This window comes from Aricia agestis, chromosome 16 (assembly GCF_905147365.1).
Source record: "Aricia agestis chromosome 16, ilAriAges1.1, whole genome shotgun sequence".
Lineage (NCBI taxonomy): Eukaryota > Metazoa > Arthropoda > Insecta > Lepidoptera > Lycaenidae > Aricia > Aricia agestis.
Window position 1 is genome coordinate 3,088,302 of NC_056421.1, and position 24,042 is coordinate 3,112,343.

Here is a 24,042-nt window from a genome sequence, read left to right on the forward strand (position 1 = left end):
TAATAAAAAAGAGAGAAAAAGTCCCTTTTTTAAGGTTCCTTTATAAAAAAAGTAAAATATATCCTCCTCCTTTTCGGAAGTCGGTTAAAAAGTAGCCTAAGTTATTCCCTACTACATCAGCTATGTGCCTAAAAAAGTCCCGTCAAAATCGCTCCAGCCATTTCAGAGATTAGCCGGAACATACAAACAGATATACAGACAAAAATTATAAAAAATGTTGTTTTGGTGTCTGTACCCCAATATACATTCATATGCATTTAGTAAAAAACGGTTCTTTCAATACAACAAACAGACACTATAATTTTATTTACATGTCGACTGGAACGTCAAACCTATCCTCATAACCTTAAAATATTCTACAATTTTACTTATAATATTATGTACTTATAACATTGTTTGGTAACTGGAAAAATATTAATTCGCTAAAATCTGTGGCCCACAATTTTGTTAAAAACATATAAACTACTTTTTTAATTTACTTTATGTGTGTAAAAATAACCATTAAAAAGAGGTAGGTATTACTTACACGGTAACAATACATTCTCTGAGAAAAACAACAAAAATTAAAAACAAATTACGAATGATTTATCACTAATTCTTAAGCTCAGTCACTACACTACACCCGTTGCTCCGTTGAGATGGGGTATTTCGCCGCAGCGACGATGCAACGATGTTTTTAAATAAAGCTGAGTCCAAACGAGTGTAACGTGTAATGTAAGATTACGTGTAATTTAGCGTCAACAGTGTGAACGGCACATAAACTCAAAGCGAATTGTCCAAACGAGCCTTTGTACTCGCGCGAAAACCGACAGCCGATGGATAAACCCCGAACGTTACATATAATGCTCGTAGTGCCGTCCACAAGTAGAATTCGTGTTACATTACACGGTGAATTACATTACACGTTACACTCGTTTGGACCCGTCTTAATTATTGTGTGATATTCGACAACCCACACTGATACTTAGCGTTGTCGGAATCGTTGTTTTGACGGAACGATGTATAGGAGATAAATGGGAGGGTAAATTACACGCTGTGCTATAAACTTCTTATATTATGTACATGCGTCGCCGCAACGCGGCAACGCCATAACATGACATAAACTGCGTTTTTCCATACCGAAGAAGCAACGCGACGGAGCAGTGTAACCTCGCTCTAATATTAACACCATTAAGATAAAATTGATTAATATAATAACTATCGCAGTCGAGTTGCTAGTCTTTAGTTGCCAGTCTGATTCCCAGACATTCTTATCCTAGCTTAACTTAACTTTTTCTGTCGTACTTATCAACTTTGTACTCTTCAGCAAATTAAATCTCGCTTTATGCACGGGCTGCCCGTTCAGTAGCTCGGCTAGCCACAGCAAACCCACTCTTGCTACGTAGGTAACAAGAACTATAAATGAAATTAGCGTTAAAAAGAATCCTAGAGCAATATCTAGAAGGTAGTATTGGAAAAAGTTCAGGTCTTTCGCTGGTGATTGGAGATGGTAGGCACCTTTATGTCTAATAACATACTCCGTCCAATATATTGCTCGTTCTAATGGAGATTCCTTCTGATCCCTCAGCAGTATTCTTCGTTTCTCCACGTTTATTTTGTAAGACGGTTCCACTATTACTTCTTGTATGGCTTTGTACAGTTTCTCTGAGGTGAGATGCTGTAGATCAAGTTTTTTGGCATACCCGTCTACTTCGGCTTTAGCAGCGTTGGCATCGTGGTCACAGAAGACGGGGATGCTGACTACGGGTACTCCATGGTAGACTGTTTCAAACATACTGAGTAGACCACCATGCGTGACGAATGCTTTGATCTTGGGGTGACCTGTAAAAAGAAGTTTCTTTAGAGCTTTTGGTTGGCTTTAGGTTAAAATGGATGAATAAAGAACTACTTCTAAATAAGACATTTTATTTATATAACTTCTTGTATCGACCGGAAACCGTATATTTTAGGTTTAGCTGTGAATGGGTAAACTATATTTGACTTACTTATATGAATTCAATAATAATAATAGTTTTTTTTATTTTTATTTAACATTTATTGTACACAACAAACTTATTCTAACACAATTGACATGGAAAGACGACACAAAGGTTTATTAGTTAATACAACTGGAGAGAAAAAAAAATGAGATTTCATCCAAATCAGCATAACACAACACTGGAAACTGAACAGAAACGGCTGTAACTGTAAGTATTTTCATGAAATTTAAATACCTATGTATAAACGACTAAATATTATGGGTTCTATATTCTGTGGTCTGGAAAACTTGGGAAAACTACGCATTTTTGACGTTATGTATTTTCTTTCTTAAAACTCTATTAATATGGGTAATAGTTAATGGAATCAGGCGTTACTTTGCGGAAATCCATAGCTTAAAATTTAGGTGATCCACGCATGCCTATGCACTCACTCATTTACTTAAAGGTGGAGGTTTACTTCGCGGAATATTGCTAAAAATAAAACCAAACTAAATGTTTAACTCTAAATATGGCCAGAGCATAGTAAGCAAAATTTTGGACTTCCATGTAATTCCATGTCATAATAACTTGCAAATATTGCATAACTTAATATGTTAATAGCGTCCATTCTTAGAAAGTTAGCGTAACTCAAGATTTGAGATTAGTTCGCCAGTTTTGTTATCAGTTCGCGAAATCAAGTTATTTTGTGCATGGTTTCACCAGTATAGTCCTAGTTATTTTACCTTGTGTCTTTATGCGATAAGAGTCTTTATGTCGTTGGATTAAAGATTCTATCAGCGGAAATTTAGATTTGAACGAGGCTGATGTTCTATCACAATGTTTCAACACATCCTTAAAAGTGGAATTTAGGTGTTGACACTTTTTGCTTCGACATGCCTCGTTTATTTTATAACCTAATGGCTCATTTTCATTGGTCGATAGGGCCCGCATGCGGGGTGCGGGAGATTTCTGAAACGCATGCCACAGGGCCTGCATTCGGGGAACCGTTTTCATTAGTCAATAGGGCCCGCATGCGGGGTGCGGGAGATTTCTGGAACGCGTGCCACAGGGCCCGCATTCGGGGAACCGTTTTCATTAGTCGATAGCGCCCGCAGGGCTGGGGAGAACCTCTGTGTTCGTCGCCAGTTACAGACGTTCTTGCCATGGAACAACAACCTGATTTCAAGGTACAAGACATAAAATCAATTGTTACAGTATATGTCTAAGCACACCAGGCTGAATTACGCCGACGTAAATTCCGCCGCGTTCACGCCGCGTATCAAACCCATACAAAATACGGACGTAACGCGACAGACGACACACTATGCTGAAATTCCGTCGCCAGCCAAATTTCCGTCGAGCCGAGTCGAGCGTAAAGTTCGGCAGCGATTCGGCGGTCATGTTTTATATAGCAACACACTTATGGCTCATTTTCATTAGTCGATAGGGCCCGCATGCGGGGTACCGTTTTCATTAGTCGATAGGGCCCGCAGGGCTGGGGAGAACCTCGGTGTTCGTCGCCAGTTACAGAAGTAACTGCGTCGCGTAATTTGTAGTGTGTCGCATCAGGCGTAAGCGGCTGAACGTAATTTCGGCCACGTAAATTACGCCGGCGTAATTCAGCCTAGTGTGTTTAGACCCTTAGGCATCATTGTATTCGGTTCATTTGGATAAAATTCAACCTTAAAAAAAGTATGTAACCATACTATACCTATGGGGTGGAAGACATCTTGAGAAATCTTTCGAGCGGTGGGAGCCGCAGAATATTATACAACATAGCATCTGCTTTGACAAGATTGCCGCCACCTAGGTGTTTGAAACTTTGAATTTTAAATATATTTTGTTAAACCTCAAACTTACATAAATTAGTGCCATACTGTTACAAATCGTTCGAATTACAAATGAAATCTTAGGATTTTGAAAAAATATTGTTCACATTCACGACCTCCCACAGGTATGGCATTATCAGACTTCTTTTTATGATCATACAGGGAACTGGTAAAAAAAGTTTCAGGGTGGTACAAATAAAAAAAATATCCTTTGCAGTAGTATGGAACTGTCGGAAACGTGGCAACTCGCGTCCCGCAAGCTGTATATCGACCGATGAATTTCATTGGTCGATATCACGGTCGGTATAAAGCATGCGGGCAATCCCCGCAGGCGGTGTAACGAACACGTATCGACTTGTAACTTTCATTGGTCGTTATCTCGGCTGCGGGGACTGCCCGCATGCTGTATAACGAACGAGTTAACGACCAATGAAAATGAGCCATAAAGTAATAACATAAATGCAAAATTGAGAATAGGTATGTCTATCTGTCATAACAGCTTAGGGCTCCCACACATAAGTTCTGCGAATTCGCATCGCATCGCAAATATCTGCGACAAAATTCTTAATAGAAATGTCATTGCGATGCGCGATGCGATGTGAATTCGCAGTTATGTGTGGGAGGTGGGAGCCCTTAACTCATTTGAATCAAATGTTGCTGCTTGATAAACATCATTCAAGTTCTGTTGCTCGCTGGGTACTAAACATCTTTTCACGATAAAAACTATCTAATATCATAATATCGATTCAAGTTAACCTTGAATAGGTAACAGATAGACCACATTTTCAAGTATTAGTACGTTTTTACCTAACAAGTCCTGCTGCGGCAGCCACTTGTATATCCTGATGTTTGTCGGTATGTTCGTCATGTTTTGCTCTCCATCCTGCTTCCACAGCACCCTCTGTGGAAGTCTGCCCAGCGCGCTGACGAAGAGGCGGTGAGCGGCCAGCGGCATCTTGTTAGTTTGGACTGAGGAACCCATGGAGACGTATACGAAGCCCGCCTCTCCGGCGCCGGCGATCCAGTCTTCTAGGTCCTGAAATTGCATGATACTTATTATTGGGTTGGTAACTAAGTGATTGCGGATTTCATTCATAGATGGCTTGAGTTGAATTTTTGGATTGCAGACGTGGTAGGTACAAATGTAAAACACATTTCAGTAAAAAAAGTTTTTTGATCACTTGCGTAGTTTTCGTTGGGCCTTCGTTGAAAATGAAAAAACAAAAGGAACATTTTCTTCATATTTTGCTTTTTAGGGTTTCGTATCCAAAGGTTAAAAACGGGACCCTATTACTAAGACTTCAATGTCTGTCTGTCTCCAGGCTGTATCTCAAGAACGGTGATAGCTAGAAAGTTGAAATTTTCACAGATTATGTATTTTTGTTGCCGCTATAACAACAAATAATAACACGGAACCCTAAAAACCAAATAAATTAATTATTTCAGAGGGGCTCCCATACAACAAACTTGATTTTTTTTGCTTTTTTGCTTTCATATTGCTTATATCTGTTAAACTTTAGAATTTAGTTATTTCAAAAACCTCCAAGCTTCAAGACATCGTAAAATATCCCAGTAACACTCCGTAATGTATTATTACATACATACTTCATATAAATTACATATTTTATGTCCTCAAAACAACGCTTTCACGTCATTAAAGATATTAGAAAAAATAAACCTTTGCGTAACACTTCCACCGGTACTTTCCCCTCAAGTTATTAAAAAAATAAAGAAAATAAACATGCAACGTACGCCGTGTTGCTTATGTAGGCTGTTTTTAAATAAGTACTCGTATACGTGTTTAATAAATAGCTGGTTCTTTTCCATTTCTTAAGAAAATAAATTATAAAGCGGCAGTATCTAACATTTCGTGGGAGAGCCATACTTCGACACGAATGGGCCGGCTCGACCGGAAAAATACCACGGGCTCACAGAAAACCGGCGTGAAACAGCGCTTGCGCTGTGTTTCGCCGAGTGAGTGAGTTTACCGGAGGCCCAATCCCCTACCCTTTTCCCTTCCCTACCCTCCCCTATTTCTTTCCCTACCCTCCCCTATTTCTTTCCCTACCCTCCCCTATTCCCTTCCCTACCCTCCCCTATTACTCTATTCCCTCTTAAAAGGCCGGCAACGCGCCTGCAGCTCTCTGATGCTGCGAGTGTCCATGGGCGACGGAAGTTGCTTTCCATCAGGTGAGCCGTTTGCTCGTTCGCCCCCTTATTTCATTAAAAAAATGTAGTCAGCTCCAACTGAGAATTCATGGCAGGCTCTATCAAGTCAAAGTATAAAGAAGACTGTGTTCTTTTTGAAATGTTAAGTAAGAAGTTAATCTTTACAGTCATACGTGACAATAACTAGACATTTAAACCCTACTAAGACCCTAGAGCATGCTAAAGAAATATTAACACAAACATACACATTCGAATAACAATAAATGACAAATAGTCAGGCACAGAATATACTTACAGGATCCAACATCTTTGGTTCCTTGCAGTGTATACACGCCACCTCAGCTACATTCGGCAGGAATGGCCTTGGATACGACACCGAATAATGCCCATTCTGGAGTATAAAGCTCACGTTCTTCCCCATATCGTATACATGAGGCATGTCGCTGCCAAAATGTCTCCTCAGGATACCCTGGAGTATGGTCACGCTGATGGCATGGCCGAGCAGAGCACCCAAATGCCAGAAGGTGTTGGCAGCACGGTCCACGAAGCCCATGTTGTCGGTGAAGGCTTTCGCGAAGATTGGGGTTACGGAGTACGGTGCTGGACTTCCTGAAACCAAGGAGAAGAAAATTTACAGTTGGAAGTTAGACTGGCCATAGACTTTTGACACTTTTGAGGTGGGAGAGCCATGCTTCGGCATGAATGGGCCGGCTCGACCGGAGAAATACCACGGGCTCACAGAAAACCGTCGTGAAACAGCGCTTACACTGTGTTTCGTCGAGTGAGTGAGTTTACCGGAGGCCCAATCCCCTACCCTTTTCCCTTCCTTACCCGCTCCTGTTTCCTTCCCTACCCTCCCCTATTCCCGTCCCTATCCTCCTTTATTACCCTATTCCCTCTTAAAAGGCCGGCAACGCACCTGCAGCTCTTCTGATGCTGCGAGTGTCCATGGGAGACGGAAGTTGCTTTCCATCAGGTGACCCGTTTTCTCGTTTGCCCCCTTATTTCATTAAAAAAAAGACGAACTACAAGTCGGGAGCGACTGCTCTAGAGCGGTCGCGTTGGCACCGACCGCTCAAGAACTACTCGAGCGGTCCGTGTATTGCGGATATGAATTGAGTATGAAAACTGCAGATCGCCGTGCGGCGACCGCATTTTGCAGTAGGTTTCGACTGCAATATTTGGTCCGTCTATGGCCGGGCTTGGCATATCAGTGTGTTAAAGGGTTCCACCATCAGATTAAAGAGTAAAGCACAAGAATTCCACTTGCACAGTTCTAAGGCAAATTGTCAACTATGTCATGGTGGTATCATTGATGGCTGCTAGAGAAACTGGGTAGTGCAAGCTTTGTAACTAACAATATCCTCACTTTACACTTACTAAGTTAGTTAGCTAACTAACTTTGTACTAGCTAGTACAAAGTGACTAATCAATAGTATCGGCGATTGCTGCAATTTGAATATACAGAGCCTGTGGCCAAGACGTTTTATTTATCGCTTCTTTATAGAATCCTGATCGCCAAAATATTAATGGAATTGACATTAGACGAGTCGAACGTCAACGGCATATTATCGAAAGCTAATGTCAATTCCATACATTTTCCATTCCATCGGTGGTTCGACAAAGAAGCCATAAAGAAATGGCCTTGGCTAAAGGGCCAGTTCTTCCATACCTGAAACGCTCGCTGGAGCGGAGTAGAAGCCCACAGTGTTGATGTACATGAAGGGCAGCTTGAACCGGTAGACCAGGCCGAGGGCGCACTCAGGGTATGCTCCATCTAAAATGGCCAGGTCGTAGTTCTTCCCTGAACGAAGCAGAGCCCTCGTTTCGATGTCGTTGAGAAACGCGTCGCAAGCCTGCAAGAACACATCTTTAAAAAATATAACACCTTTTTCCGAATGAATCCTTTTATTATGATCACAACATCACGACGCGACTTTGCCGACCAAAAATAGTTCTGCGGGAATCATACGCTTTTCCCTTACAATATGTGACTTCTTCTATGTAATCTACTTAACATAATATGCCAAATTTTATCGAAATCGGTAAAACAGTTTCAGAACCTTTTAGAAGCAAATAGCAAATCTTCGCGGCCTCTTCAATGGCTGTCATCTTTATTCACTTAGTTTCATCATTGTTTTCAAACTACCTTCTCACCTCGTATCCATATCTGATTATATCCATGTACGGCAGTGGTTCCTCCCCCCTCATCCTGGCTCCCACCAGGTCGAAGGTCATGTAGCGGCGGACGAAGCTCGCCAGACCCTCGGGGGTGATCTGCTCCATTCCCTCGAAGTGGAAGTCGGCAGCGAACGGGCTGATAAGGGTGATGTTGTGACCTCTGAAATTAACAAAGGGCAACTGTAACCTTACCGCCATAATTATAGTGGCTAGATATTGCCCGCAAGTTGCAAGAATGTTGCGCCTAGATTCATTTATCACGCAGGTACAGTGAAAAACTTTGCGATGGCCTCTTCAATATACCCTTATCAAAATTACCCTACCTTATCATGAAGAGGTAACAGACAGGCAGCATTTTGCGTTTGATAGATGGATTTATTAACAGCCTTTGCACGCTTTGGATAAGGACGCTATCACAAAAATTATGACAAATTTTGGCAGGTCAGTACGAATATCGACGTTAAGAACATTAAAATAACATTCAATATCAGCGCGCCTTGTACAGTGGCGGTGACGACGCTCGCCGCTTTCTTGATAGGGCGAAAATGTACGAAGAAATTTGAGAGCGTTTCTTATTTTTCTTATAAATGGAAATGTTACTTATTTTTATATAAAATATTTAGCTATTCGTATAGGGGACTAATTAAGCAACAATTTTTTGTATTAGTATTTATTTTCCTTACTTCAGTGTATTTAGCTATAATGGTACCTAATCAAACCCGACCCGTGGCTCCTAATTCTTTAAAATGGTACTTGAAAATCGCTGATATTTGTGAAAAAATGTAATAGCGTCCTTAAGTAACTATAACCCTTACCGTCTAACCAGCCCTCTCGCGAGCTCCAGGAAGGGTATCTTGTGTGACTTGGTGCCGCCCATGGTGACCATCAGGATGTCGCTGGCGCACGCGCACGACGCCAGCAGCAGCAGCCCGCATCGCCACAGCTGCTGAAATATTATCATGTATTGAGAAATAATACATATTATAATGAAGTAGGTGATCCGACAAAAATTGTTTTGCCAATTGCATTAAAAGGATCATATTTCTATAGGTGTAATTAATAAAAAATACTTTTTCATTTTTGGCACTTTTGCAAAAGCAATTATAGCTATAAGTCAAGACTTCATTATAAATATTTTTGTTCAAATCATTGTTATATTAAATACCTATTTTTGCCATTTGGTGCCAGCCCTACATAATAATATATGGTGCCTAGAAGATTTTAAATCGCAACATAAAGTTTACTTTGACACCTCTCTCACTACTACAAAAGGATTCTGACGAATGTCAATGACCTTATCTTTCTAGAACATGCAATGAACTTTTGCATAACCGCGATCGGCTGTCGCAAGATCGCCGTGTCGCAACATCCTCGTGCTTTCCGATTGACACTGCACTTCTGGTAGGGCTGTCACGAACGACTTTTTAGCAAACTTTTCACTTTTTTTGTTATACTACCCCATTAATGGGCAAAAGTCTGCCATTGTACTAGGTACTTGCCAGGGCTCCCGTAAGGGCTACTGGCGCCTGTGTGCAAAAAAAGGATTTTGGCGCCCCTTTAGGCAAATTTTTTGGGTCCTTGGTTTTGGCGCCCCTAAAGATGGCGATTTGGCGCCCCTAGAGGATGGCGCGCGTGTGCATTGCACACATTGCACATAATATGGTAGCGGGGGCCTTGGTACTTGCTCCTACGCCCGCGCCACCATTGCCTAGAGCGGCCTGTATGCCTCTATCTTTTTCCTTAAAGTAGAGAAAAATTACAATAATATATTATTGTGTCGACATTTGCGATTATTATTCCTAAAGTATCCTAGTAGTAAAATACAACATCAAATTCTATAATATCTTCTAGTGACATGGTTTGATGTTGAAAATACCCCCAAAAGTTTAATCAAAACAGCATACACTTGTAGTTTTAGTTTTATGGAATATTTCCTTACAAACTATCATGTGGCAACCCTAAATAGTTCAGTAAATAACTTCATAAAATTGAAGTGAACAATTTGCGCGCAATGCGGAGAGTTCCAGGGCGCTTTACATCCAAATTGTTTCGTAAATAGGAAAACATGACGGGATAATTATTATTTGGCAAACACAACGAGAAGAGAGTTTCCTGATAGTATAATAGTAAGTTAGCTCCTTGAAAATAAATTTACTCAATACAAAAGTTTAATACGAGTAACGTGTTACATGATACTGCATTGTATTGCTACAACAAACCATTTAGGCGTAAGCTCTCTTAAAGCTATCCACCCATAGCAATAACTCTATCTCTAAGTCAACTTTTAGCGTCCCGTACCCAAAGAGTAAAAACTGTTTATCACCAATCTCGTTAACTATATAATCTTATATGTATGAAAATAGAATTGTCTTTCAAATACTTTTTCAAATATTATCGGTCTTACTACAAAAGATTTAAACACCTGTTGAACAGTTGATTAGAGAAAAATTCAGTACAAACTGGTCTCAAAACAACTGTTCAACAGATGTTTAGTTTTTTGTGGTAACTGCAGGGCCCCCGCTACCATATGTGCAATGTGTGCAATGCACACGGGCGCCATCCTCTAGGGGCGCCAAACCGCCATCTTTAGGGGCGCCAAAACCAAGGACCCAAAATATTTGCCTAAAGGGGCGCCAAAATTCTTTTTTTGCACACAGGCACCAGTAGCCCTTACGGGGCCCTGGTGGTAAGACCGTTGTTAGTTTTTACTTAATATCCCTCATGCGCGAACCTCACACTTGGCCAACTTACTTACTCTGATTGCAAGTAACAGATTAGCACACAGTATACGTAACAGTTTTTTAACACTTTATTATAAACGCCATTTCCTATTGCTACGTGTTCTTTGTAATTGGAATCTATTATTGATTTCTTCGCTATTACCGACCAACTGTTACTGTGACTTTTCTCAGCAAAAACTAAAGAATGGTGTGAAATCGAAATGTACCAAGTTAATTATTGTCTTAGATTTATATGTTTTAGCTAAGCTGTGTTTATAGGAAGGAGGTAAAAATAATTTCATACATTTCTTAGAATTGAGATTCTAAATTCAAAAATCGAAAATGATTATTCATATTCGATTGAATTGATAATCTTAATTGGCATTTTAAGAGAGTTCATATTTTTTATATTTAGGGTGCTTTGCTGGCCTATTCAAGGGAATACACTCTGTTCTTGAAGCAAAGCAAAACAACCTGCGATCGAATAAACATTCGAGGCTTAAAAATCGAGCCTCAAGTCGCATAACATTATGGAGAGAGTAAGCAGCAATTCGCGTGTCTTCTTAACAAACATCCATAAAACCTTACATTGTTATGTGAGAACCCCGGAGTTCAAGGCAGCAAGTCATAATCAATTACATTGGCGATGCAGTAAAATACTATGTTACACACATTTCAACAACTATTTACCACCTATTGTGACATTTAATTATTATGGCTCAATAACCATAAAAATCAGTACTTAGACAAATTGTATTCGATAGTATTGACTGCGAAATTAGAAATTAGAAATATACATTCTTGGACATTAATCATTATAATATTTTATAACTAGAGACTCTATAATTAGCGTCGTTATAATACTGTTTACTGTAGAGTACGGTACCTATTGATGCGAACGTAGTGCTTACTATGTCTTATGAGAAATTCCTCACTATATTTTATGTTGGGCGATATGTGTAAATTGCTGATCCTAGTTAGGTCATATGGGTAACATACCTAAAGAGGTTAAGTAACATTGCTCGATAGCATGCACAATTGACGTCGACCATAGGTAATTATAGATGAATATGCCCATCTACAAATTTGAAATAATATGTTTTGGGTCTTCATAGACCATTGTGTGAATCAAATAAGAAAACTGGCCAAAATATTTGACTTCCTAGCGTTAATAACAAGCATTACTACACTTCATCTTACATAGTACCGAAATAATGCCAAATATTGGCTTAACTCAAGCTCGTTTTTCGATTCGCGTAGGTAGTCTTTACAAGTAGATAAACATAACCTAGGTAATTACATGTCATTTAATTTTACACCGCGCGTGCGCACACAAAAGTTTAGCAACAAGGACTTAAGTGGAAAATTGTGGTTTACCTCATAGAGACGAGAAATATCATGCTCATGTATCTTTATTCTATACAGGGTGTAACAAAAATAAGTGAAAATACTTTAGGGTGTGTACGTGTTCCTTGTAGAGAGTTCACTGTGAAAGTGGCAGCGCTGAAAGACCAATTTTTTTTTCACTTTTGTATGGGGAAACTCGTGACGCTCGGGCCTTTGCCCATACAAAAGTGAAAAATTTTTTTCGTCATTCAGCACTGCTACTTTCACAGTGAACTCTCCACAAGGAACATGTACACACCCTAAATTAATATCACTTATTTTTGTTACACACTAGTATAACTAGATGATGCCCGCAACTCCGTTGCGCCAAAATTCGTTAATTCGCGGGAACCGAACTATTCTCTGGGATAAAAAGTGTCCTCGGACTCAAAGTAGTTATCTCAATTTCATCAAAATCGGTTCAGCGGTTTGGGCGTGAAGACGTAACAGACACACTTTCGCATTTATAATAGAAGTATGGTCGATGTCTAGATTCTATGTTGGTTAAAAAGAACTTTTGCGTAGAGCATAGATCTGTATGTAGTAGATAAATTCTGGCATTGCCAGAGCTACGAACGGCTATCAAAGGCAAAAATGTACCATTACCTATAGGCGATATAACTATTCTAGAGTTGATTCATTAAATTTTTGAATTACATATTATGTAGTGTAAACTAATATTTAAGATTGTTCCCAATCATTTCCTCCCTATTTGGTATTAAATAAAGTTTGAAGAAAATAGCTTTTTCTTTACATATTTAAAATGAAGACATTTTCACCAATAGATAGAGAGAGCGATTCGAAGAGTAAATACAGTCGCTGTTTAAATGATTATGAGATAAAATCTTAAGATAAGTAACATTACGTAAACATTTACGTTACCTAATCTTGTTAATTAGTCCAACACGTGAAAAATAACGAACTTAACTGTTGGTTAACGTCGTAAACTTTCGACATTTTAACCGTAATCCATCAACCAAAACATTATTACGACACGTTTTTCCATATAACGACTTGGACAAATGTCCTCACACCATAACTTAAAATTAAACTTTAATTTAACTATTAATTAACTGACTTCAAAAAAAGGAGGTTAACAACTCGACGCATATGTATGTAATATTTCCAGAACGGATCAGTTTTTGTAAATGTTAGTCTATTTCTGCAGTGTCTGAACAAATGTGCCAAATTTCAAGTGTATGTATGTATATATGTATGCTATTTCATTAATTATAATAATAATAATTAAGTACTTAGTAGTTACTTAACTATCAATCTATTTCAAGTTTACTTAAACTTGAAACAGATTGATTAGGAATTTTAGGATAATTAGTATTATTTAGTAATTTTATGATAATGCATGTATGTATGTAATTATGGATATTGTATGTGTGTATGTTTTTATACAATATATATAAAAACATACACACATACAATATCCATAATTACATACATACATGCATACATATATACCATACATACACTTTTGAAATTTGGCACATTTGTTCAGACACTAAAATAGACTAACATTTACAAAAACTGGGCAGTTCTATGTGTTCGCGTATCCCCGGAACTACAAGTCCGATCTTTTTTTGTTGTACTTGGTATTGTTCGGCTAAAATCGGCTTAGTAGTTTTTGAGATGGGAAATTTTAATTCTCAATTACGTACAATTTTGAATTCGGTTTTATCTTTTTCATAAAATACTATTAGTCTATTACACATTGTTTTAAGGCCACTTTCACCAATCTCCGTTATAAGTAGGTAGGTACCTAATCGTTCGTCATTCTTTATACTTACAATAAGTATAAAGAATGAGATAGACAACTTTTTTTTTTTGTTGAAGGCAGGTCAAGTGGCCCTAAGGCCTAATGTCACTGCGACCCTTGAGGATCTATTGTGACTTCTTCGCATTAGCGTACTGTCCCCAGCCTCTGGTGCTGCTGCTCATAAATTGAATGATGTGGTTGGGGTTGGTTCCACGAATTTCCTCTGTGGATGAGTATTCGTAGTGACCAAGGTTTCTGCTCTTTAGTAGAGCAGGACAGTCAAGGAGAAGGTGTATAACAGTATAGGTGAGAATTGAGATAGACAACACAGACCACAGTATTTAATCTCACGTTAACCTAAGTAGGCATCTCTAAGTGGGTCTTAAATTTTTAATTATAACTATAGGTACTATAATGTGCTTCAATTCTGCTATACATATTATACAGTAATTAGTATAACAATCATGCACATATTAAAAAACAGCTGTTTTTTTTAAAGAAGATTAAACTTAAAATTGACATATTTCTCTATACATAGGTACTTGAAGTAACTAATTAAATATTTTCGTCCAACGGTATGCAATTGCGTTGAGTATAATTTAGAAAGGCTTTGTTATTTTAAAAACCTAAAGCAATACTTAGCACATCAACAAATATTGTGACAGAGCAATGATATTGCAGTACTACTATGAAACTAAACTTTATGCAATTTGCTAGTTTTTATCGCATTTGAACTGCCCGTACTAAGTTTTATAATTCGTCATCATCAGCTCGCTCATAATCAGACAATTTTGGCTTTTTTAAAATGCATAATATCTTAATTCATACGTATATTAATTGAAGACGGAAATATAAAATAAAATCGGCCAAGTGCGAGTCGGACTCGCGCACGTAGGGTTCCGTACCATTATAGAGCAAAATTAGGCCAAAAAGTTGTTTTTTTGTATGGGACCCTTATTTTATGTTAATATTATTATTAAATATCAAAGTACACATAATATAATTAAGGACTTTGAGAAAATTTCAAGTACCTACCTGTTGTCATTATTGATATAAAGCAAAAAAGGCCAAAAAACTAACGTTTATCGTATGGGGCTCCCAAATATTAATTTTATTTTGATTTAGTATTTGTTATAGCGGCACTAGAAATACATAATCTGTGAAAATTTCAGAAGTCTAGCTATAGCGGTTCTTGAGTTACAGCCTGGAGACAGACAGACAGACAGACGGACAGACATCGAAGTCTCAGTAATAGGGTCCCGTTTTTACCCTTTGGGTACGGAACCCTAAAAAATATATTATATAATTTTTATGTGTAAATATATAATATTCGAAAAAAATCTTTTTAGTTCCCACTATTTAATACCTCTTTAGAATATTATAAAAATCCCAAATATAAGATCTTATTAATACTAATAAAATATTTTTTCGTCGCATAACTTGAGACTTTATTAGTTGAGAAAGGTCCAACTGCACTTCAAAATGCAATATCTAAGTTTACTTTCTGATAGGTAAGGAGTAGGTAAGGACAGTTTATTAGAATTCGTATTTCGTATTCAAGCTTAGATTCACCAACGCACATTAAAGTTAATCGTTGATAAAACTTTTCTAAAATGCTAAATAAATTGTTAGTCAACGAAATATATGGCGCGGTCCAATCAACTTGTGTTCTAATAATTATTAACACAGAAGACAGAACTTATTTTTATTGACAATTTAATGATTTTTCTAAACATTTTTTTCAAAACTTAAGTCCCCCAAAATGCATTAATTAACTTTACTAAAGACTTAACACAGTTTACTAAAAAAATGTTTCAATAGTCAAAATATAGTAAGTAAGGGGATATAAATGCACATCAGAATATTTTTTCAGCACACTACCTTAACTCCGCTAATTAACTGAATGCATACCAGAAAAACTAATGCTGATCAAAAAAAACAATTGATTAACTGAACATGTCCTTCCAAAAAAACTTAAACATCATACAAAACGAGACGACCTTTATAACCGAATTCACACCAAAAATATGGTTCATACATCGGATATATTATTTGTAAAACTAAAATTTAAATTGTTTATCAAAAATACTAACTTGCACTCTAAATTGGACAATCTTACAACGAAATTTCTAAAAACGATATCGAAAGGTGCACCACAATAAAATCAATTTCTATTATCAAAACAAGTCTACAAATTGACAAATCGTGCAACTAAAATATTTTTAACCTAACTTTATTATCTTTTTGTTTCTCTGTTTTACTGAAAAACATGTTGGGGCCTCCTCATCTAACGCCGCACTCACTCATTTGCGCTCGCTCTTTACTCTTTAGCGACCACAGATATATCTTGATCTATTTCTGTGTTAGCGACAAAGATTTTTGGTAATTATGATGAGATATGGTGAAAGATTTTATCATTCCAAAACTATATAATTCAAGGTTTCTTGATAAAAATTAAGAAAAATTATCAAAATTCTCTACTGTATTGTAATTGTATGGGTTAATAAATTTATTAATATAACAATTTATTAATGATTCTTAAATAATTAATAGCAATGTTGGCCCAATACGACTTGATTGGGTTAGGTTAGATGGCTAAGGCGGGATACGCTCCCGCCTTAGCCATCGTAGTTTGTGAACCAACCAGAAGTAGGAGCCCCGCGAAGCGGGGCTCCGTTGACTCATAATTGAAGCCAGTTGTTTTTTCTTTTTTTTTCTTTAGTAGCTTGTCAACCCCTAGAGTGCAATTCCTAAGCCGGAGGCTTAATTATTTTGCAATATATCGGTAAGGAACCCTTTGTGCGCGAATCCGACTCGCTCTTTGCCGATTGTTTATTATTATTGTTTATAAACTGAGTTACCATTCACTGTGCCAAAGTTTAGTCCATGCTAAGTTAGCACCTGATTTTTATGTGTTCTTAATTATATTAACATAACAGAAAACATGATATGTAAGTATTTGTAAAGTTTAGAACAATATCTAAGAAGCACAAGAAGTTGCAATAAGAACAATGATAAGATCTCTTTCTCTAAAGTTTTAAACTATCCACTAACTATAGGAAATCACTATAAATTGTAAGTTAGGTGGTAAGTGGTAACTTGCCATAATTAAAGACGTAATGAAAGCGAAAACACATGTAGAGTGAAACAGATCTATTAAGTATCGGTTATCGTCTGAATCAATGAAGAAAGAGCTTTGCAAAATTTATCTATTCGAATGATTTTAATAAACAGCGCTTGTCATTATTACCCAAACAAAACAACTATAACTATCTTCTATAATACATATTATAAAACAAAATCGAAACTGAAAAGGTTTAGCCAAACATTTTATTACCAAAACCGAAGCTAGGCGGTGAAGCTTACTTTGTTGTTTAATCTTTTTGTGGTTCGTTCTTTCAAAATCTTCATTAATATAAAGTTAAGTAAATTAATCATTTTCAGTGCTGCCCTAAGTATTCAAAGTTTTCTTTAAGCTAACATACTTCAATGTAATGTTTTTCCTTATACCAACAAGGAATTCTTTAGCATTATGGTGGTCTACCCTATACGGTTGAACTAATGACTGCTATTGTTCAGCACTTGTGAATACTACGACTAAGGTATGGGGATCATTAACAAGTGCATCTTGAATCTTGATATTCTTTGAACTACGCAAATGGAAAATTAATGTTGTTTTTGATGACCATACTTATTATTCAATACATATCTACATTCCATCCGATTTTAAAGTAAATAAAAATGATTTTAGTGTTTTTTTGTATTATTTTGTGAAATGGAATAAAGTATATTATTATTATTAACTCCATACTAATACATATATGCGAAAGTGTGTCTGTTTGTTACGTCTTCACGCTTAAGCGCCTGCTGCCAAAAATATCAAAGCACGCTGGCCCCGCCTACACTCCCCGCTGTCCTCCAATCGTGATGATTCCGTGAATCGTGCCCCCGAGCAGTGTGCTTTACGCTGCAGCTAATAGTGAACAAATCGCGTAACAATATCGCGCATTATAGCACGAAAGTAAAGGTCGTAAGTCCCAAAACTGTTTTTGATGATTAAGGTCAATGTGTCGTCCGGCATACTTTTCTAAAATTAAAGTTTTACATAATTTATTGTTACGAGATTCGCTTTTTAAAGTAACTTGTGTCATCGGAAATTACAGGATATATATTAATTAGACCTATAATGATCTAAAAATAATCTTAGTTGCTATATTTTTTTACTTACGTGGTATTTTTTAAAATCTCGGCGTGTAGACGGACTTCCCTTACAGTTTGAGGTAAGTCCGTCTAGCAGCAGTATAGCCCTAACTTGTGAAGTAAAATGCATGGGAACAGTTTGTAGCAAAGCCGCAAAACGGCCATTCAAATATGTGTTTAAGGTGTCAGTAATAAGGTTCGCATTCCAGAGAAAATTAATTTTATATCATTTTAAGGCAAGTAAATATCGTGAGTCTAAGTGGTTGCAAACATTTTCATTAAAATTGTAGTGAATTTTTTGAAAAATTAAACACTAAGTATAAACATAATTAATGCTTATTACAACAAAATTATAATAACTAGTGCCGGTAAAATCTACAACTTCGCTTCATCATCATTTATGGGATAAGACATTTTTCAACATACTCCCCTACTTAATATTGATTTGATTATTGTTATTGATATTATGTTACATACTTAGTACCAATTTTTTTTTATTCCGTCATATTAATATTTAGTTAGTTAAAATAACTGTTTAGTTTACGTGGCAGATTGGGGCCATGCTCGCGAAAGTTACGCGTTTTTACCGTTATTTTCGCCGCTCAATTAAAATTATAAGGGTTGTTGGTCCGGGAAGTAGGATTTTTTAAGGAAATTTCCTGCTCTTTAAGGATCTTTTTTCAAATTTTGATTATCTCAAACAATTATTGTTTTTGGAATATTAAAAAACCAAACCCTTCTTTTTTTACTTTATTGTTTATAACTTTTGCAATTTTTATCAGCCCCTCTTGTATGCTCTTTTCGTGCAGGAAAATTTGAGCAAATTAACAATAAAGACATGTATATTTGAAAGGTTGACAATATCTGATTCGAGGCAAGACCGGCCATATGACGGCCTTTCCTTATGAAAACTAGACGGACTTCCCAATTATTGCAATTTTAGGTGAGACACATGTTGCAGGTGATAATAACGAAATTAAAGGGATATTAACGAATCGAACACCAGTAATAAGTAAAAGGATCACTAATGTTACTATGTAATCCAAGAAACCCCAAAAACTCCTTCGTATTCCCACTTTTTTATTTTTTTGGCAGAGACTTACACTCCGACTGCGAGTACAAAACGGGAAAAAATTTTGAGATCATTTTTTTCGTAACTGCAGTAGCGACATGTCTGTTTCTTAGGTCAAACTAACTTTGCAATATCGTTTTACCCACTGAGCCATGTGAAACTAGTCGTTCAAATATTGAAGTTATTGCCGCTAGACGGACTTACCTCCCAGACGGACTTCGACACATTGACCTTACTTAAAAATTATAATAATAAAAATATTTCCTTTAGCCATTATTTTATAAAGTGTGTGATTGTAGTAGTGCAACTTATTTAATGATAGTAACTCAATAAGTGTTACAGATAAGTATTTGTTGAAAAGCCCAGAAAGATTCATAATTTCGAAAATATAACTATCGAGTCGAAATAAGTGAATCGTGTTTTCCGTTAGGCAAATATCAGATAAATATACAATGATTAAATAAATCTTAAATTTCATTTAAGTCAATCGTCTTCCGAGATCGTAATACTTATTAGAAAACACAGCAAAATTTGGCAGCCCGCTCGGTACCGATTTTGTTGGGTATGAGCATAGCATCAGTCCCAGGAAAGGACATATTGTACGTTTCCCGCGCGATAAATTCCTAGTTGTTACATTATGCACTCAGTTGAATGCACCGATCTGGAAATAAATTGAAATAATAGGAAAATTAAATTAAGTAAATGCATCTTTAAGATTTTTTCTATCGAGAAAATTTTCTGGTCATCGTGTTTTTGCTAGTAGAGACCCTCGCAAATATATAAGTTAGTTATATTTAAAGAAATAATCAAATCGTGGCTTATTATTAAGTACAAAGAGTACGAATTGATGTACCTACCTAATGAATTGCTTCATATTACAAATTTTATTAATGTTAATTGTAATATAAACGAATTATGATTTAACTCATACGTATTCATAATAAACAAGGCAGTATTTGCTCTAGCTTAACAAAATATTATGAAATTACTGGAAAGCTACGGTATAACACATTTGCAAGTATAAAATATATTAACATGAAACTAAACAACAACAAAACAAAATGCAACCAATGGGGATTGTCCATTTTTTTTTTTAATTTTGCTCATTACAAAAACATTTCGAGGAATAAGGTCAGTGATCGTTTTTCTGTATATAAACGAAAAAATACCCATTAGTTACTTATATTTTTGAAAAAATATGTTTAACCTTTGTTTGACCTTCAATGGCGTTAAATTAGCAATAAATTCGACCAACATTACGTTTCGAACTTTTGGTAAGCTTCTCGTATCAGCTTTCACATAATGAGAACTTGCATTTGACGAACCAGCCATTATAAATAAGATTAAAAGGAAAAAAACATACTGCAGAGGTCAATTATTGGCCGCCGATGATGACGTCAGAGCGAAACTTTAAAAATGTATTGAGAAAAAACTAGCCAATGAATTTCAAAATTATTTAATTTATATTCTTAAAATACCCTATTTTAACGAAAAAAAATATAAAAAGTTCATGTGATTTTTTTTGGGACAATGCCCATTATTGTTTTATTACAAAATACGTGTTCCTAAACAAAATGAAAATACGAAGTGTTTATTTTATTATACGTATTAGGAGTGGAAATTGAGATGTTGTACAGTACGGTAGGTCTCTATATGATCAACGAGACGGTAAAATACTTGATATTTAATACACACGCTTAGTCCTAAAGAGAATTTATTTACATGCAAACATAATATTTACATGCAAACGAACATTTATTACATCTAAAGCATAAAATATGAAGCCAATAAAAGTGTGTTACAATTTAACATTAAAAACAAATCCCCCGATTCAAATATTATACATACTTATAGATATCAGCACTGAGCGGCCTGATGATTATTATTTATTAAGAGGATACAACAGGGGCTAGAGAAATGAAAAAAAAGTACGTGTAATATCTATAGCTGTCTCCCTTACCTCAAGCCTATACCGCAGAACGCGATAGAGACAACTGCAGAAAATCAACGATTCGTTGTCCTCTGATTCCTTCTCCAAAACTTAACCGATTTAAGTACTTTTTTCATTAAAGATTAAAAAAAGGCTTGAGCTGTGTTCCTATGTTTTGCTTTTTTTGTATAATCTAGCGAAATCTGTTTTCTGGACGTTTGAACACAGCGGAAAATCTGGCCATTTTTTGGGTTTTTGAACGTTCATATCTTATTTAATAATTAAATTATGAAAAAAAAGAAAACATAGGGACATTGTATTAGTGGCCGTAGATATTCAGGAAAAAAATTATAACTCTACTAGCATTATCCAGGGAGGAAACAGGGGACAACGTTTGTATGGAAAAAAGGGCGGTGTGGAATCCTCTTAACTATAGCCAATAACACTCTTGATAACGTCAACTTTTAAACAAAAATACTAGATCAAAATCGCTCTACCCGTTTGGATGCTACGATGCCTTTGGAGTTTGGACTCACACACAGACCGACGCGTCAAACCTATAAGTGTCTAAACACACTATGCCGAATTTCCGTAGCGGAAGATCGGCTTGATTCCGCATGCAATGTATTTTATATTACCAATGATACACCATGCCGAAATAACGTCGCGTTATATTGTATGCGTTTGACATTGCTGACCTAATTATGCGGAATTTCCGCCGCGGAACTTCGGCATGGTGTGTTTAGACACCTTATTATTACATCATACAATTGAAGAATTGGCGAACGGACCAGCACCATTTACCAATAGTTTTTTATTAAATATGGGGGCAATCGAGCAAACGGGTCACCAGCCTACCTAGCATACGCCAACGAGATATCTCACTCTCGAGATAATTAAAAACTACTCGTCTAATAATGTCAAAATCTCGACATTATCTCGACAAAACTCTATAAAAATGTGTTATCTGATGATAGATCTACGCGAGAAAAAATGTTTGTCATGCTAGGGTGAATAGAGATGAAGAGACAAACCATCAAACATCGAGAAAACATGAAAAGTGAGATATCTCGTTGGCGTATGCTAGATAGGCTGATGGTAAGCAACTTCCGTCGCCCATGGACACTCGCAACATCAGAAGAGCTGCAGGTGCGTTGCCGGCCTTTAAAAGTATGCTGTATGACCTACTACATTATAAGGGTCAATTCAGACCGCAACGCGACGCGTAGATGTATTTCTGTACTGAATTGACAGATTTCGTGAGCGTGGTACGTCTCGCAAATCTGTCAAATCCATACAAATTTAGAAATGCAAATGCGTTGCGGTCTTATTGACCCATCAACGTAAACATTGTACATCGCACTGATGACTCACTATCACAGCGCGACTAGACCATGACGGAAGTTACGTAAGTCCGCGCAACAATCGGACTCGAACCCCCGACCGTGACCGCTAGTGAGAGTAGATGACTTTCGCCTATCACTTCCGACCACCTTCCAATTTAGACCTTAATCCCCCGTGATACAGTCCAAAATAACTGTTGTATATTTCGTACATAACCCGGTCGATTTCTTGCATAAGTTGTAACTAGGATTATGTATTTCGGATAAGTAATTCCGGAGTTGAAGACACGAGTGGATGAAGTGGGTAACTAATATTTTACGAAATGAGAGCAATTATTTGAAAATCCCTTATAACTTACCTACTTCATCACTTTTTCATTTCAAGTCATTTTCCGGTCCTAAAGCCTCCATTTATGCGAAAAAACTTCAGTTTTCAAATTGTTATACTGTACTCGGCGAAACATGGCGGTAGTGGTCATTGACTCCCCGTCAAAAACTTGTCATTTTCTATACAAAGCCGCGATTGACAACATCTGACACTTCATTGTCAATCGCGGTTTATATAAAAAATAACAAGTTTTTGACAGGGAGTCGATGACCGCTACCGCCACGTTTCGCCGAGCACAGTATAGTTACCAACTTCTTCCACTCATATTGTATTCAATTCCGTTCATCGAAACAAAAGAATTGGTCACACAAAGGAATTGTCAACGCACAGATCACATCTTTTCTCCGGAAGGAACAATAAGTTGCAAATAAGCATACAACTTGAAGTAAAAAATTGTAGCCCCTTTTTTCATACAATTAGGGGGCATACGAGCAAATACCTCGATGGAAAGCAACTTCCGTTGCCCATGCACACTCGCAACATCCAGAAGAGCTGCAGGTGCATTGCCGGGTTTTTAAGGGGGAAAATGCTCTCTTCTTGAAGGTTTGCAGGTCGGGAAATACTGTTTTTTCCTTAAGCGACCTCCTTTAAGAAATTCTAAATTTTTGGCACAACAAATTAGACGACTTGACAAATTAGACTTGACGTGGGAGAGCCATGCTTCGGCACGAATGGGCCGGGTCGACCGGAGAAATACCACGGGCTCACAGAAAACCGGCGTAAAACAGCGCTTGCAATGTGTTTCGCCGAGTGAGTGAGTTTATCGGAGGTCCAATCCCCTACCTTTTTCCCTTCCCTACCCCCTCCTATATCCTTCCCTACCCTTCCCTATTCCTTTCCCTACCCTCCCCTATTACCCTATTCCCTCTTAAAAGGCCGGCAACGCACCTGCAGCTCTTCTGATGCTACAAGTATCCATGGGCGACGGAAGTTGCTTTCCATCAGGTAACCCGTTTGCTCGTTTGCCCCCTTATTTCATTAAAAAAATTTAGACCGAAATCCGAATTGACTTTTTGAATAAGTTGTAACAATACCTCTGTATTCAATTTTCAGTTTTGCCGAACGATCTAAAATTGTGCACAACATTGGGGCATGAAT

The 24,042-nt window shown here is 37.1% G+C and overlaps 1 protein-coding gene across 1 annotated transcript in view; it reads right to left on the reverse strand.

The window, feature by feature from the left end:
• Positions 1-383: 383 nt before the first annotated feature.
• The window catches only part of LOC121734963 (UDP-glucosyltransferase 2), a 42,695-nt gene continuing 19,036 nt past the window's right edge, over positions 384-24,042 (reverse strand). Inside the window, exons 3-8 of the mRNA XM_042125624.1 lie at positions 8,953-9,081; positions 8,114-8,297; positions 7,629-7,812; positions 6,252-6,565; positions 4,595-4,823; positions 384-1,821 (exon numbers count right to left, since the gene is read on the reverse strand). Of these exons, the coding sequence (XP_041981558.1) occupies positions 1,256-1,821; positions 4,595-4,823; positions 6,252-6,565; positions 7,629-7,812; positions 8,114-8,297; positions 8,953-9,081 (1,606 nt within the window). The 3' untranslated portion in view covers positions 384-1,255. The remainder of the gene's footprint in view (positions 1,822-4,594; positions 4,824-6,251; positions 6,566-7,628; positions 7,813-8,113; positions 8,298-8,952; positions 9,082-24,042) is intronic.